The sequence below is a fragment of the Martes martes genome, assembly GCF_963455335.1.
Source record: "Martes martes genome assembly, chromosome: 6".
Taxonomy (NCBI): Eukaryota; Metazoa; Chordata; class Mammalia; order Carnivora; family Mustelidae; genus Martes; species Martes martes.
Genome location: NC_137893.1, coordinates 25,306,452 through 25,324,454, shown reverse-complemented (window position 1 = coordinate 25,324,454; position 18,003 = coordinate 25,306,452). Strand labels below are relative to the sequence as shown.

At 40.6% G+C, this 18,003-nt stretch overlaps 1 protein-coding gene across 1 annotated transcript in view; it reads left to right on the top strand.

The window, feature by feature from the left end:
* LOC308345262 (beta/gamma crystallin domain-containing protein 1-like) overlaps window positions 1-1,313 on the top strand; it is an 83,680-nt gene extending 82,367 nt beyond the window's left edge. The window contains exon 2 of the mRNA XM_080807270.1: window positions 310-1,313. Within this exon, the coding sequence (XP_080663396.1) occupies window positions 310-523 (214 nt within the window). The 3' untranslated portion in view covers window positions 524-1,313. The remainder of the gene's footprint in view (window positions 1-309) is intronic.
* The last annotated feature ends 16,690 nt before the right edge of the window (window positions 1,314-18,003 follow it).

The window sequence follows — 18,003 nt, the reverse complement described above, 5'->3', positions numbered from 1 at the left end:
GAGAAATCATAAAATGAAATTGGATTGTCCAAACCTGTCTATAAATGCTATTTTTCTACCTATCTAACTCTGATTTATTTTCTGCATAGGGTTTAAAAGAATTCTGTTGGCCACATGGCAAAGTCCTCATGGCTTATTCCTAAATGTGCATGAGACAACCAAATTATCTACAATCCTGTGTAGGTTTTGGAGAATGATTCCTCATCTTAGCTTATTGGAAATACACAGACAGAAATGCGCCTTTGGGTTTCTTGAGTTTCCAGAGTTCTTGATAGGTTGTTGGCATCACTGTGTTTCCATTCTTTACAGGGCCTTGGAGGTAGAGGATGGAGGCCATGTGGCTCAGGAGTGCCAGACACTTGCACTGCATGATGGGGAATCCCAGCTCCTTCACACCACCGCTGAAGGGCCTGGCCCTTTACCTCTGGAACCAGGAATGTTTAGAAAGGTAATGCTTTGTTTCCAATATTTGGTTTACTCCCAGAATAAACACTTGAGTGAATTAAAAAACATGGCAAAATAACCTTGTCTGATTGAAAAACACATACTTAAAAGGAATGTAAATTGTAAGAAGGGCGCTATTTATCAAAGCACCATGATAATAAATGATGAGTCTCGAGACGAGTGTGAATCTTTGCTCTGTGCTGCTTTCAGATGTTCTTCCTCATTGTCATGAGTGCCTTTTGCCTGCCTTTTTTTCTTTTTGCACAGACTGTGTTTTGGCTCAAAGGCGTACAAAATCAATAGGACATCGATACTTGGAAGGCCCTTAAAAAGCATTTATACTCCGTCTTACTGCAAGGATTTTAGAGTTGGTATTATATCAGCAGTTACTTCTTAGTATCTAGATGTTTACATAGAAAGTCCTGACTCAATTGTATTGCCTTAAAAAAAAGAGCTTTCCCCAATGTGGGAGATAGAGAAGTGCATGCGTGTTAACCGCATTCATTCACTCATAAAAGGATATTACTCACACACTTGTCCGTGGCAGGAAAGCACCATGATGTCTTTAGTCATAGCGTGAGAGCTGGTGTAGCTGCCGGGCTTTGAAGGGTGTACAGTACATTTCTTGTTCTGAACTATTGCTGTAAGATGAGTATTAGAAGTGAAAGATATTTTGTCATAAGAGAAATCCTCCTCCCACCAAAAAGAAACGTGCTTTGGAGATGGGATGCACAACAGTGTGAATATACTTAATGCCATTGAACTGTGTACTTATAATGATTAAGATGGTAAATTTTATCTTTCTTACATGTATTTTACCACAATTTAGAATAAAAAAATTTTTTAAATTACTTAGTGATGAAAGCAGTAAAAAAAAATAATGAGATTTAATAATAGTAAAAAACATTTTAAAAATTTATGTTTTATTTGAACATGATAAGGGTAGGGAGGGAGGGGCTCCTGGGTGGCTCAGTGGGTTAAGAACCTGCCTTTGCCTCAGGTCTTGACCCTAGGGTCCCGGGTCAAGCTCCAACTCCCCGAAAGCTCCCCTCTCAGCAGGGAGTCTGCTTCTCCCTCTACCTCTGCCCTTCCCCCAGGTTCATTCTCTCTCTCTGTCAAATAAATAAATAAAATCTTTAAGAAAAAAAAAAAAAAGGGAAATGCAATAGAGAAGCTTTGTAACTCAAAACAGTGTAATATCATTCAGAGTATCTGAAATATAAAATTAACTTTTATAAAACATTAAAATAAAAAATCAAATTTAAATTTTAAAAATTAACCTGGCTTGCTGTATATTATACTTACATTCAAACTCGTTTCACATTTTGTCCTTTCATTGTAAGAAATAGTTTATCACTGTAAATAAAACCTAATAAATCTAGTCACTGGCCCCAGTTAGAGTTTCAAGTTGTTTCTTACACACGTCCTTTAATGATTCAAAATAAAACTAATTGTGTAAGTATCATGCCATTCACCGGCATGTTGAATGGCAGTTCACTTGATGTTTCCTCAAGTCCAGAAAACGCTAGGTGGCAGCATTCACAGCTGAGGCACAAAACAAATCCCCTGAGGAGGGATGGCTGAGAAGGGTACCTGGGAAGGGCCCTTCTCCCAGGGTTCACGGCCCCAAGACAGTCCTGTGGGCGGGGAGCCGGGGGCTCGGGGCAGCCCAGAGGGAGAGGCCCCAATGCCAACCCAGAGCATTCAGTACTGTGAGGGTGGGCCGGGACAAGGAGGCTAGCAGCCAGAGACAGGTGAACTGGGAACCCAGGGTAGGGGCGAGCCAGAGCAGACAGAGAAGGGTAAGTAGGTGAAGAAGGAAGCAGAAGCAGTCTGTCATTCTGGCTACACTGTCTCTGAGGGTCACCGAGATGGGGTCAGCCAGGGACCGCCTGAACTCTCTATTTGTATCACACGTTCTGCCCGAGGGATGGCCTCCAAGGTCCATTCTGGGGCTGCTGTCTCTCTCTCTCTCTGTGTGTCTGTCTCCACTTATCCCTCTTCCTTACTCCTGCACTCTCTGGGCCCTGGCTCTCTTGATCTTTCTCAACTGCATAGTCTACCAGGCCTGGAAGAAAGGGAGAAACTGTGGAACAGACTTTCTCTTCCCTGCTGATGTGTTCTCAACTTTGTCTCTGGAGATCATGGCTGAGGGAGTCAGGGAATCATTCTCAGAAGTGCAAAGCATCCCCTGACACAGGCGTGGCCAGGAGCATTAGGAAACAGAAGTTAACTCCTCTTAGATTCTGGGTGGTTGTACCTACTGTGAGAGTCAGGAGACCCCTCCCCCCCCCCCCCCCCCGCACTTTCCAAGTACCCTTCTGTTAGTCTGCAGTGAGCCTGCTCACTTCCTTGGAGAATCAGCACATTTATTAGGCCGGTGCAGGAGGACCACCCTTGGCATCTTTCCCTTGTAAAAGACCATAAATTCTTCTTAAGATTCCCGAGTAGATACAGCTCTCTTGGTTATATGTATTTATTCAAATGAGTGTTTACATTTGTATTTGCATTAAAGTTAAGCATTTGCCTTTCCCCAAACGACCAGAATTTGTTCATTCTCTGTATTTGTTCTGTACATTTTGTTGTTGCATTTGTTTATTTAACATGCTGTTAAAATTCCTTAGCCATTCCTTAAAGATGACAATACTATGTTGGATACTTCAATTAAAATAAGAAGACATTTACTATACTTGCTTGTGTAAACGGAAATATGGGTTTATAATTACAAAGCTAGTACTGCCTCTGAAATGCATATATACATGCATAAGGGAAAAAGCCTAACAAAAATCAAAATAGAATATTACTTGAATTCAAATCTTAGATGGGAAAAATCACCAGGGATTTTATATTTATTTGTACAAAACAGTCTTTCTTTTAAATGGGCACATAAAATCTTTAGTCCATTTTACAGCAGAAGATATGTTTATGTAAAATGTTTGTTTCTAACAGACCGCTTTTTCACGTTAGAGAAAAGCAGAGGGAACTGGTATCACTAAATGAAAACATATATTCTGCATATAAGTGACTTTCATGTTGAGTAATTCTTTCTTTGCATGTAAGAGAGGATTAACATTACAGATTATTATGTGTTTTGTTATATTTATGTACTTATATTTATCATGTTATATTTCCTGCTTACTTTATTTCATAAGTGAAAATGTCTTAATTCCACTACATGAAGGTATTTCTGTGACATAAAGGGACACTTTTTATTAATTAAAGCATTTCTTTAAAAGAAAAAAAAAAGAACAAGATGCTGAGCAAGTATTGTTAATAAAATCAGCCTCTTCAAAGAAAGCAATTACCTTAATGAGAATTTCTATGATTTCTAGAACAAAACCCATTTAATCCCTTTTCAATTGTAATCACTTATTTTGATCTAGAAAATAGTATGTGACTATAGTGATTTTAATCATTCTGGAGCCAAGTCAAGCAAATAAAATGGAATAAACAGGAACAGCAATTATTTGATTAATTTAAGCAAAAATCTATTTTGCTTCAACCATTTGGATTCTTTCATTCTTGATAACCCAGATAAAGCCTCAAGTTCCTATTATCCACAGGTGTGTGTGCACATGTAGTTTTTTAAAAGATAAGATAAGTCCCTGCCCCCCTCAAAAAAAAAAAAGTCACTATAATCTATAGAGGAGACGTCTTCCCAGATCAGTGTTGTTCCTTCAGAAGTCACTTGTACAGATTTTGAGTCCTGTCACTATTTCTGTGCCCCGTCATTCAGGAGACATCCATGAATCTCTAACCTTACTCTTGGAGATTGGGATGCTCCCAAATCATTGCAACAGACAGGTACCTGCTTTCGTCCCAGCTATCTCAGAGACGGTTCTACCACAATCACTTTTGACAGCTTTTTTATTGCCTAATTCATCTTAGAATCGTTAAGGTGGAGCATTTCCAGTTTCCAGCCTCTTTATTCCAGTTTAGTCGAGAAGGATAACAATCCAATTTAACAAACATTGGTTGAGGTGGAGAGAAGAAAAAACTGTTTTCTAACACATTCATTTTCCTTGGTGGTGGACCACTTTGAGAAGGGGATGCCCCGTTTCTCTGCCCACCCATTGTTCTCCTCTCTCTCTCTCTCTAGCTGCTCCACATGGGTCCACGGATTCTGCTCTGGATGCTCCATCCCCCACCTTGCTTCATTTCTTAGGCCAGATCAGAATATGAAGGACTTAAGAGGCCTCAGACTTGTTCACTCCACCCCCACCCTGCCTTATCCCACAGAACATCGTACGGTGTCTTGTTCGCTGTTGGCTTTGCCTAGGACACTACATGAACATTGATCACTGGGTTCCCACATTTTGCCTTAAGGCACCCAGGCTACTAATCTCACCAAGGACAGTTCTAAAATCATGATGCAAAAGTAGGACTTCCCAAATCCTGAAGTCTAACCTCCAACCCTCACCCCGAGACTGAGGCATTTACTAAGGTTAGACCATCCTGATCATGACTTACTTAAAGGACATATGAGTGTCACCCATCCATCCCAATGCTACATTTCACCTTACTATTGGCACTTTACCCGAAATCACCTGTGCCATCTGGTGTTGTAAACAGAGACTGCTGAGCCCTTGGGCCTTCCTTATCCCAAATGTCTCCTTTCATCACCAGCAAGATCTCACTATCATTCCACTCCCCCTCACCCTGGGACCTGTCCTATCCACGCAGGTAAGTCTACTGCCCAACTTCAATCTCTCAGCCTTATCAGACCAACTTCATGGCAAGAGTTCTCTGTGTTCTATCAGTACTGATCTAAAAGTCTAAGTGTAATACTGTTAGAAAACAAAATTATAGACAGCAGTGCGTATGGCATGTTAAATTTTGTGCAAAAGTTAGGGGATTAGGATAAATGTTTTTATTTATAGGTAAAATAAGAAAATAAAGAAGTATATGGGGCACCTGGGTGGCTCAGTCAGTTGAGCATCTGCCTTCAGCTCAGGTCACAATCCCAGGGTCCTGGGATCGAGTCCTGCATCAGGCTCCCTGCTCAGCAGGAAGCCTACTTCTCCCTCTCTCTCTCTGCTTTGCCCCCCCAAATTGTGCTCTCTCTCACTCTCAAGTAAATAAATAAAAAGTCTTTAAAAATATATAGAAGAATATATGCAAAAGTAATTGCCTGTGATATGGATAGGGAACATGGGCAGGAGAGATTTTATGCTGTATACTTTCTCACATTTTGAATTTTGAGCTATGTGAAGGTATTACATATTCAAAAAAATCTTAAGATGGAGGAATGAATAGGTACGATTTAAGTTATATTGTGATTAAAATTAAATTAAAATGGTTTATGTATGCATGTGTAATTTTTATGATTCTCTGATTTGTTGTAATCTATGCCAGTCCTGATTGCATTGTCTCAGGGGCTACTGTTCCCAAGTGTCCTCAGTGGACCGTTCTACTGCCTTTGCAAATATTTCTTCCCATGCCTACAAGTCTTTCCATGTTTTGTTAACTCATCCTTTAGGGTCTTGCTCCAACAGCTCTTCCTTTATGATGCCTGCCTCAGAAAAGCCATTTACCTTGGATGTACCCCAAACTCAGCACTTACCACACCATACTAATTTACAAGTCTCCTTCCACACTGGACTGGGAGGCCCCAAGGATCAGACTGCATTCATGTGGCTAGAATATTAGCTATACATTTTGCATGAATGAAATACTCTACATTCACCATAAAAAAAAATAATAATAATAGAAAACAATGCTATTGCCAAAGTGCAGCATTTCGGTTCCAGAACAAATTCCATTTTTATTTAGGCTTTCAAAAGTAGAGCAGGAAAACTCACCGAATACATGTACCACATATGTACAGAAATAAGCCATGCGTGGGCCACAGAAAGAGAATGTGGCCATTTCCAGAGCATGCCTCCACCTTCTCCTCTAGCACTTGCGCTGTGGAGTTGCAGAGATCAAGGGAGAGCTGGGTGGCATAGGAAGTACTCTGTTGTCTCTGAAAAAGCCTGGTATTATCGGGTGCAGCTAGAACTGCCTTTCCAACCTAGGTTCCATAGCTTGGGCTCTTTTTCCATAGGATGGAGAATGTTCCTTTAATCTCCTAAGTATGGCATTACAAAGAGCAGGATATGGTATACCAGCTGTTTTTCTCATCAAAGCTAAAAGTCTGGCCTTATAAGAAAAAGATTGATTGCTTGTGTATAACTGGCTTTGGAAAAATCAGGCCATCTCTACCAGTCTGTGATAGCATGCATGTGAATGTATCATGGAAACCAGGATGCCTCAGGAAATGTTTGTTTTTCTTTCACCCCAAACGTATGCGTTGTCTTCCTTTGATGTAATAACAGTGGGTGCTGTTTATTTACATATATAAAAATAAACATATAAATATATATTAGCCAGTCCATTTCCTGTATTAATCCAAACTAGAAGGCTTTGACTGTGCTAGGGTTTTCAGGACTTTTTTTAAGTGTGACAATATATTTATTGTTCTTCTTCTAAATATTCTATATGCTTGCTGCAAAGACTTCCAATATTCTGAAACATATAAAACAGACAAATTTTCTCATCACCTTTGAAGTTAACTAGCTTGGTGTGTATCCTTTCAGAATGTTTTCTTATGCGCTTATGTACACAGAGTGAGTCCATTTGTGCTTTTCCTACAGAAAAGGTTCATACGCGGTCCACAGTTCTCTAACTTGTCTTTTTATTTATCAATCTTTAGGATCATCTTTCCAAGTTAATATCTATAAATATGCCTCTTTTGAATTACTATGGAGTATTTCATATATATAATATAATAGGTATACTGTTGTGTGGTTTACCAATCTTTATTTATGGACACATAAGTTATTGCCCCCTTTTTTAAAATAAACTCTACCGCCAATGTGGGGCCCAAACTCACAATCCTGAGATCAAGAGTCACCTGTTCTACTGAGTAAACCAGCCAAGCACCCCAACGTCCACTTTTTTCCTTCTATCAACAATGCTGTCTCTAGGGGATTTTTTTGGTCAGTATTTCTGGTGGATAAATTACCCAGAAACAGAATTATTTAATGGAAAGCATGCTGATTTTTAAATGTTATAGATACTACCAAATTGCCCATAAAGAGTTTTTATCAACCTAAGCTCCCAACCAAAGTGAATGAAAGTGCCTATTTTTCTAGGCATTTTATAAATGTTGTATGTAATCAGTCTTTTTCTTTTGCCAATATGTTGGTATCTCATTTAAATTTGCAGTTCTCCAAATCAAAAAGAGGTTGAACTCTTTTTTTGCTTATTGGCCATTTGTATTTCTTCAGTGAATTATTTTCATGTTCTTTGCTCATTTTTGCATTGGATTGTTTATCTTGCTGAAGATACTGTGCTAAATAGTGATCATTGGTGTTCAGTATTGGTAAAAATCGTGTTCTTATAGAGGACACTTTAATCTTTGTATATCCTTCTTCTTTTTAAATAATCAGGTGTTCTGTTATCCAATGAGGGTTGAAGTTTGTTGTGTTTGTGGGGGTGGGGGTTTGTGTGGGAGGAGCTATTAAGTAGTGAAAAACGGAAATGTTTCTCTGCCCTTACCAGACAGGGGAGTATCAGGAGGGGGACTCCTGAAATATTTTCTGGTCACGCAGACAATGGAGTTGAATGAAGGTCTCAGAAGAGGAACTGAAATGCTCTTTCCTCTCCTTCATTCCAGTTCTGCTTCTGCATATCTTTCGGTCCTTTTATTCAAACAAATTTCTTGCACTTGCTATTAAAAATATTTACAGCAGTCTTGGACTCCAAGCATCAAGGACTGAAAACATTTGAAGTCTTTGGGATTCTGTTTTCAGCTCCAGTCAAGACAGATCCATTTCCTTCAAGAATACTGGCTGGTGACCATCCTGGTCAGCATGGCCATCTGGCTGTAAGGAATCACTAGTGATTGTAAAGCCTGGGGCATAGACAAAGCTCTGTACAAGTAGTAATTACTGTTACTGCTCTCTGACATCCTCAGATTTTAAGCTGAACTCCTACCAGCTCATACCGTAGAGGGGGAAATTAAAGCTCTTATGACATCATCCCCATAATAAAGACGAGTCTCCGGCCGGTGATGCTCATTTGTTTTCGTGAGGACATCAAGAGAGGAGCAGATCACCATTTTGGCTGGAGAGATGAAAAACTGCGGGGGTTGTGTTCTTTTGAATTGATGCAGAGTTTTTCTGTAATCATAGTGGGTCAGCAATCCCTCATTGGGAATCCCTTCTTTTGCTAAGAACAGAGGCCTCTGGCTGCACTCTGACGACAGCTGGGCCAGTTGGGACCATATGTGGCTGCGTATCTAGCTCTGGACTCCACTCCCCCATCCACTTCTTCTGCAATACTTATCACCCTCTCCTGGGGAGCATCTGAAGACCAGTCCTGTCTAGAACCTTGATGGGGAGCCGGACCTGCTGTGGCTGTGGCTGTGGCAGGTGCCATGCATGTGCCAATAATCGGAGCAGGAGTATTGAGTATCGTAATAGGTGTCCTGACTCCTGGAATAGACGCGAAAACTCCAGAAACAGGGTCCATGACCGGGATCTTGAGGTAGGTCCTTGCCGGAATCTTGAGTCACGGATTTGTCCAGTGTCTCTTTTATAATGTTTGAGTATGAGGTTTGTCATTGTGAATCAGTATCTATTACTGTTATGCAGGCTAATGCCATTCTATTCTTGTGTGTTTGCAAGTATCCTGGGCATTATTTATTAGTATATTCTCTTAGATACTTTTTATTTTTCTGAGTGTTGAACAGCAATTGGTTCGAGCTTAATCAGTGAAGTAAATGCCTGTGAAGGTAGCTCCTGCTGGGTACTGTTCTCAGAGACTTAATCCTCTTTACTCTAGCCTTTCCAGAACTTTGGTGTTCAGAACCAACTACCAGTTCTGAAGTTGGTTGAGAACCAACTTTAGAACCAAGTTATCTTGTCTTCTCTCAAAAGCTGCTTTCCTTTGGGTTGGGCTCATTTCAGTAGGCCAAGCTCTTATTTGAATCAGATATTACTAAATCACATAGAATGATTAGCTTAAGATTCCAGATAAACAGCTCAGAATTGCTTTTTATGTACCTCTTTTGACAGGATATGTTGTCTTGAGATTGAAGGGTGAATCAAGGTCAACCCTGATCTTACTCATTATCCCCAGTTCCTGTTTGTAGAAGCCAGTGTGTTGTTTTAGTATTAAATCTTTTGTGCTACTTTGTAAAATGTAGGATGGCCAGCCCCACCAAGCTGAGCTCTCCTCTGATGCTTATTTAAATCCCTCTCTTCTTCACCTATAATGTTACATATTTGCTTTGTTCTCACATGATAGCTTTGAAGCTTTTGGAATGGAATGTGTAGAATGTGTAGGTCAGACCAGTTTTTGTGATGTGCTCTAAGAAAAGCATGCCCTGTACACTTCCGATGTATTGTTTCTCTCCAGGGTACTGATTACAGTATAACCCATAATTTAATGAAATAGGTAATAGATTTAAATATATATATGTGTATGTGTTTGTATGAGATGTGTGTGTGTGTGTGTGTGTGTGTGTGCGTGTTACATATACTTTTTAAAAAAGATTTTATTTATTTATTTGACAGAGAGTGAGAGAGGGAATACAAGCAGGGGGATTGGGAGAGGGAGAAGCAGGCTTCCGGCTGAGCAGGGAGCCCAATACGGGGCTCGATCCCAGGACCCCGGGGATCATGACCAGAGCCGAAGACAGACACTTAACGACTGAGCCAAACAGGCACTTTGGAGAACATCTAATGCTGAAGTGATAGTTGAAAGTAGAGTAAAACATTTGAAGTTGGCCATTCACCGACCACATCGGTTGGACGGACCCTAGTAGCTTGAAGACAAATGGCAAGGGACAGTATATTAATTGTTCTGTGTTTATTCCCATGACTATTGATTTTACTGTCATTTTCTCTCAGCAAACTTTGATTTCTCTCTGCCATTGCACCTGAAGAGCGTCAGTCAAATACCATGTAGAGATCAATCAGAAATATACTATGCATAGATTTGTGTCCTTTGCTAATTACTGATTCATTATCAGCTTCCAGGGGATATTTTTAATAACTTCTAACCAGCAACATGGAACAAAGTGTTCCCAGGAACGTGGGGAAAAACAAAGATTTGAGACTGGAGAATAAACAGACAACACAAACTTAAATGCTTAGAGCATTGGGGTACCATGTGGTTTTGAGAGATCTGAGAGGTCTCCGTGGTTATGACAAATGCAGTCTTTTAAAAAAATGAATCTTTCCAAGGCAACCAGCATCATCTCAGTAAACATTGGACCATCTAAACAAATTCCCTGCTGACTTTAAATGAGGATCTTATAAACCCGAACATGCTATTCACCATGATGGTCCAAGTAAGTGAGGAAATTTTGAGGAATTTTTCACCCATCTCATTTTGTTTTATTAGAATCTTAAAATGAAGACTGGCTAACTCAGAAAACGAGGGACGTAGGGACTGTTTTTGGTCTGGATGCTGAAATTCTTCATTTTAAGCATCTCCGTGTTTGTGATTTTATTGTTCAAACCAACCCAGAGGACTTTGCCCTTGGACTCCCTCATAACTTTCACCTAAAATAGGTAGAATATCAAAAAACTTCTAGGAAGTATTAACTTCTATGGGTTTAGCAATTAAGTGAAGCTCTGCCAAAAGGTAAAGGTATCTATTAATTAATCTATTAATTCAAAATTCTGATTTTTTTCCAGGTATTTTATAAAACGACAATATATGTTATAATAATGACAAATTCCCTTTAAAAACCCCTCTTTGATTTTCTATTTTAAACCTGTAATAGTCTGAACAGGCTATAGTAACCTATTAAGTGTCTGTGAATGCAAAAAATTATGCCTGATCAACATCTATCCATCTCTAAAACTGATTCAATAGTATCTCATTTATGAAGTTTCCCTGCATTCTCAGCTGATATTATCTGACATCTCTCATGGTCTTATGGAATTCTGTATCATCCCATGTAATTTCTCCATATAATTATTCGGAAGCCTATCTCTTCATTCTTAGCATTCTCTAGGGCAGGATATTCCCATCTCATTTGCACCTCAGGCAGTACCTGGCATATAGAAGACAGTAAATACAGGGAAATGCAATGACCAGAAAAGTGAATTAGACAGCACTGAAGGTAGCCAAAAGACCAGAGCTCTGACGTCAGACCAGCTTTAGACCAGCTGCGTTTCTTTCTTTAGACCAGCTGCGTTAGCTTGGGTAGGTTATTTATCCTTCCCGGGCACCAGCTTTTATATTTGCAAATTAGGAGATGGGAGCTGGTTTAGATACTGCTCTGTGGAACCCTAGGAATTCTCTGGGGGGCCCAGAAGGCTGCAACAGGGAGAAAGGAATGGTTGGAGGGTGGATAGGAGAGGAACTCAGGCTTGCAAGCTTCATGCCGTGTCCTCACTCAGGGAAGCTCACTTCTGTTTTCTACATGTGGCTGAATCCCTGTTACAATTTCTTTTGCATAAAATGTTTTTCTGCTGAAAAAAATCATGATAATAACTTGACTAGATTACATAATGTTCTTCCACCTCTAGTATCTGTCATTTTATGTAAAAATTTTATTAACTCATCTCATTATCATACATGTCATGAGGTTCGAACTCATGACCCTGAGATCAAGAATTGCATGCCCTACTAACTGAGCCAGTCAGGGACCCCTCTGCTTAATTAAAAAAAAATTTATTTGAGATAGCAAATATTTTCAAGTTTGTGAGTAAATATCCATTGACGGGCATCCAAAGTACTAAACAGAGCATCACGTCTTTTCCCAGCATAAATAGTAATGAAGGAATTAGTAGGTAGAGCATAGGAGAAAAGAAAACAAGCACTAGAAGGTCAAAGTATACAAAAATAAGGAAAGAGATTCAATACCCATGTACTCAGCATTCACTCAAAGCTCACTAAAAGTCTCTAGTGCTTCTGCAATTTTAATGCTAACATTCTGCCAGTGGCTTAAGCTTTGTTCCTTTATGTTTAGTACATGTGCTATTTATTTATTCATTCCATGCTTGTTAATGAGGTACCTTGGGAGTTTCTCCTTTCAGTGAACATGGAAGGGAATGAAAAGGGAATTGTTGGGAGTACCCTGACTAACTCAGTCACACAAAATGCCAAGAGCATACCCTAAAATGAGTCTAAAAGGAAGGACAAACAAAATTTATTTAGGACTAAAAAATTAAAAAACAGTATATCAGTTACATCTGATACTGCTTTGTTCTTAATCTTACAATTAAGAAAGTCATCAGAATCAGGGTGGCAGTTGGACTCGTGAGAAGATAAATCAAAATACCATGTGTTTGGTTAGAGAGGAAGCTTAGGAAGCTGAACTTTCTTCAGGAATAAATGTGGGATGCGACCCAATCTTTAAATACTGACAGAGAAAGTGTTGTAAGTTCTTGAGCAAAGAAGCATTCATGATGAATGAAATATTTCAGAGGTAGGGCCATTGATATTCTTGGTGTGAGGGAAAGGTGGAATTTAGGGAAATAAAAAGCCATGATCACAGATGGGGGCTAGAATTTCAGAAACTGCCCAAGGGGCTGTTGAAATAGTATGGGCTTGTATTAAAGTAGAAGCTGTTGAATGGGCTGAGGTCAAGAAATTTGATGATAGATAATATGTAGGAGCAAAAGTGGATGGAATAAGGTTTTTAGTTTAGGAGGCTTTTAAAAAATGATATTTCTAACAGACCTGTACCCCTGGGGATAAAAATACATTATATGTTTATTGAAAAATAATAATAAATAAAAAAATTTTTAAAAAATGATATTTCTGGTAACAAGTGATATTCTTCAGAAAGGAAGACTGCTTGCAAGAAAAGTCAATTTGCTCTTTTTAGAAAATGTAGACTTTGAAGTAGTAACTTGAAAAAAGAGGTAGAAAAAAAGGTAGAAAGTTTCAGTGTAACAGAAAAAAGTACAGAGAAATAGACCTGCGATACCATCAGACACCTCCTTTCCTTCTTTCCTCTGTCCTCCCTTCCTTTCTTTTTGTAAATTTACATCAAAACTCATCTGGCACCAAAATCTGTCCTGAACTCTTATGAGGTAATTTATTGTCTCTGATTATTTCACTCAGCATGAACTGTCATACATTTTTGCAGCAGATATTAATGCCTTATGGTATATATGCATATTATCATTCCAAAATCTGAAGATTTTTGCTTTTAGAATACTTACAGCCCCAATAGGCTTTGCATAAGGGACTGCGGACCTGTAGTAAGTTTAGAGAAAGAATGTCAGTGAGGGACTTCACAGAAGTGAGAGTCGTCTGTAAGTGTTGAATAAATGATGAGAGATTTAATGAATGTTTAAATTAGAGAAACATAAAGTTCATACAGGAACAAGTAAAAGAGGGAAGTCAAGAAATCGGTAAGTTGAAGCAGAGAAAAGATTGGAAGGATATTGTTGGCAAAAGAAGGATATTGTTGAATCCGTACAGTTCTTGACGGTTATGGGAGTAGAGGGATCTGGACACTAGGAACTGGAGAAGGAGGCTGAGATTCATTTACAGGTTGAAGGAGAGGCACAGACCGGAATGGGGGATATTCGAGACTGCCAAAAAGTAGCAGCACGGAGAGCAGAGCTGCCCATTCAGATCGGACAAATTGGGCTCTAGTGTGAGAAGCAGAGAAGCGGACAAAGAGATAATACTAAAAATGCTTCGGAATGAGGGAATCATTTTGGAAGCTCAAGCAGGTTAAGACACAGACCTTCAGACAGGTGGAGGGAGGGCAGAAGTTCTGGAGGAGGGCAGAGGCACATCTTCCCAAACCAAGGACGTATCCGAATGTGAAGTTAACACAAAAAAATTCACACTGGAGAGTTTTACTTTTCTTTGTAGAGAAAGGAATAAAGTTGTTACCCCTGGAGAAGAACTGATGATTGAGAATAGGGTGGTTTGGGAGTGTGGAGAAGAGTTCGGAGCAGCCACTGACAAAAGTATGTCAGGAAGACAATGGGGAACCGATGGCTGTGGAAAGGGCCAGAGTGAGATAAACATGGTAACTCTACAATCCACACATGCACAAAGACCTGTCTGGCCACAGTTGTCTTGTTGTGCAATGCAGTCTGAAATTTCCCAAGCCACAAAAATGGAGTATCTTTTCTTTCTTTTTTTTAATTAACATGTAATGTATCATTTGTTTCAGGGGTACAGGTCTTTGATTCATCAATCTTACACAATTCCCAGTGCTCACTATAGCACATACCCACCCCAGTGTCCATCACCCAGCCACCCCATCCCTCTCACGCCCCTCCATTCCAGCAACCCTGTTTGTTTCCTGAGATTAAGCAACTTTTGTGGTTTGTCTCCCTCTCTGGTTTCATCTTGTTTCATTTTTTCCTCTTTTCCTCCATGATCCTCTGCCTTGTTTCTCAAAGTCCACATATCAGTAAGATCATATGATAATTGTCTTTCTCTGATTGACTTATTTCACTGAGCGTAATACCCTCTAGTTCCATCCGTGTCATTGCAAATGGCAAGATTTCATGTCTTTTGATGGCTGCATAGTATTCCATTGTGTATATATACCACTTCTTCTTTATCCATTCATCTGTTGATGGACATCTAGGTTCTTTCCATAGTTTGGTTATTGTGGACATTGCTGCTATAAACATTCGGGTGCATGTGCCCCTTCGGATCACTCCATTTGTATCTTTGCGGTAAATACTCAGTAGTGCAATTTCTGGGTCGTAGGGTAGCTCTATTTTCAACTTTTTGAGGACCCCTTATACTGTTTTACAGAGTGGCTGCACCAGCTTGCGTTCAAAATGGGGTATCTTATAATTCTCCCACTAGACATGAAGTTGCCACGACATGATCCTTGGTCATTAACTTTCCCAAATAAGGAGCAAGTAGCAACCACAGGACTCAGATCATAACTAAGCAGGGTTCCCCTGGCTTTCCTACTCTTACCCCTACACATCTCTGCACAGAGCAGCAGCGAAGTCTTTTAAAGGCACGAATCAGATCCTACCACTTCTTTGCTTCTTCACAACTCTCCAATGGCTTCTCATCACACTTAGAAAAGAAACCTCCAGTCAGCTCTCCAATGGCTTCTCATCACACTTAGAAAAGAAATCTTCAGTTTTCATGGGGGCTCACAGGCCTCTCGTGAGCTGCGTCCTGCCTCCACCTAACTCAGACTCTCCTCCTTGCTGGGCCCAGCCACGCCGGTGCAGTCATGCCGGTGCAGTCATGCCGGTGCAGTCACGTCTGTAGGACTCATTCTTGCCTTGAGATTTTGTTTGGCCTGGAACACACTTCCCCTCAGTCCTCACAGGATAGATTTCCTCCTTGCCCCTTACATCTTAGCTTTGATCTTACCTCTGCAGAGAGCCCATTCAGTTATGATCACCCCAACCTACATGAGTTCTCTGCATAGGGCATAATCCTATGTATTTTCGGCTCATTTCTTTGCTTCTTGGTTGTCTTTCTCCCTCACAGTGTAAACTCTGTGAAACAAAGATTTTTGTCTCTCCTTCACCGCTGTATCCCCACTCCTAGCACAATGGCTGGTATAGACGAGGTTCTCGCTACGTGATGAAGGAATGAATAAATTTTTCTCTGCATCTTTTTCAATTTAATTTCCTTAGTTGTTTTATTTCTCAGTGTCTGCTTAATACTTAGTAGGCATTCAGCAGTCCCGTTTTCTCAGTGTGATTTGCTATACTAACTTCAGTTTGACACAGGAAGTACAGCACAGTGTTTCCCTTCACTACAGTTCTGTAACTGGGGGGATCGTCATGCCTGGGATGTCCCCTTGGGACAACCTTCTCATCGACTTTAATGCCCCAATTAATGGCATTCAAAGGAAAAAGATCTTTCTCTGTAGCTGTTTCATGTACAGAAAGTCAATTTTTTTTTTTTTTTTTTTTTGTCAGGAACCAGTTTGCTAACAAACAGCTTTGGCAACTCTGCTTCAAGTCCCCCAGAGTCTACTCGCACAAGGGCAGAAAGCCCCGGCCTGTGCTGGGAGGGGGTGTGGGTGCAGCCCCACTGCCAGCACTCAGGCTGCCAGGCCAATCCTGAATGTCTCCTCAGTGACAGGGAGCCTCCCTTCAGTCCCCAAGGTGCTGCCGTAGCCTCTCCTCTCCAGTCTATCCAGCAACAGCCTGGTAAGCGCAATGCTCTGTAACACACCCAGAAAAACTGAGCTGACTACTAGCTGGCCAGAGGAAAGGAGTTAAATAAGAAATAGAAATAAGATAATTCTGCACTATTACAAAGATGAATCTAGGAGCAGGAAACCAAAAAGCAAGTATATGAAAAATGAAATAGGGTGGATCTACCCAGACCACCTTTCTCAAAGTGACCGATGCAGCTTTGCTGGGCTCTCACGCAGTGTAATTAACATGTGTCACTCCTAAAGGGACATATTACCTGCCTGTACCATGAAGCCTCTTTATATTTAGCACCGTGCAATCATTAATTAGTTCATGCCCCAGTCCCAGAGTGGGTGTCATTATCTATGCTTTGCAAACAAGGAAAAGCAAGGGTGTTGGTGCCTAGACTCCAAACGGTGTATTGCTGGACTCAGTAAAGAAAACTGAGGGGTGCCCGGATGGCTCATTTGGTTGTGTCTGACTTCAGCTCAGGTGTCTCGGGATCCTGAGATCAAGCCCCTCTTTGGGCTCTGTGCTCAGGAGGGAGTCTGCTTGACCCTCCCCCTCTCCCTCCCCTGACTTATGCTCTCTCTATCTCAAATAAGTAAATCTTTTAAAAAGAAAAAAAAAAAAAGAATCTTGGAATTTCTCATTCTCAGAGTGAACTTGGGTTTCCTGCACTGTGGCATCCATGTACTATATTACCGAAGACAGCCAAATGGAAAGGCCCCAAATGCACATTGTTCTTGCAATACTTTGGGGCTACCTTTGTGGTTTTCCACATGAAAGGACACTGCTCTGCTTGGCATCTTTGGAAACTGGTTGAGAGGAACTGGCGAGAAAGGGGGAGTTCGGCGTAGTGACGTGGAAGGGAAATATATCACATGATTTCTGGTCTTTAGAGAGAAGTTACCTGAACTAAGCTTCTTAAGGATGTCCATGAAGTCTGAAAGATATGTTGGTCATCAGGGAGCAGGGCTAACCTAATGCAACTTGGCCTCCCCTTCCAGAACGTTTCTGGTAAATCCTATAAGCAAAGAGCAGACAAATCTTATCCTTAGAGGAAGTATCCCAGCACCAGAATGACAGAACATCAATGTGTGGGTCTTCTTTGGAGGCCTTTCATCGGGGCCTGCCTTGTCTGCTGATAGGTAATGTTATCCTCATTTCTGCTTTCATACTTCTGCAGGATCATATCTATTTTAGTCTTCTCTATAAATTATTCAAAGGAACCCAGAAGCTAGGATTAATTTCTGGAACATCACACCCCAACAAGAGTCCTCTTAGGGGAGTGCTGGGCATAATCTCTTCAATGCGTGTTGCTCTCCCAAGGTGGACAGCGCTAACAGCCTGGTGACATGAGGGTTGTGTGGGGTGTGGCTCAGCAGGAAGTGAGGCGGCAGCCCCTGGGCTATTTCAGTTCTCTAAGCCTCCCCCCTCCCAACACATGTTTTGT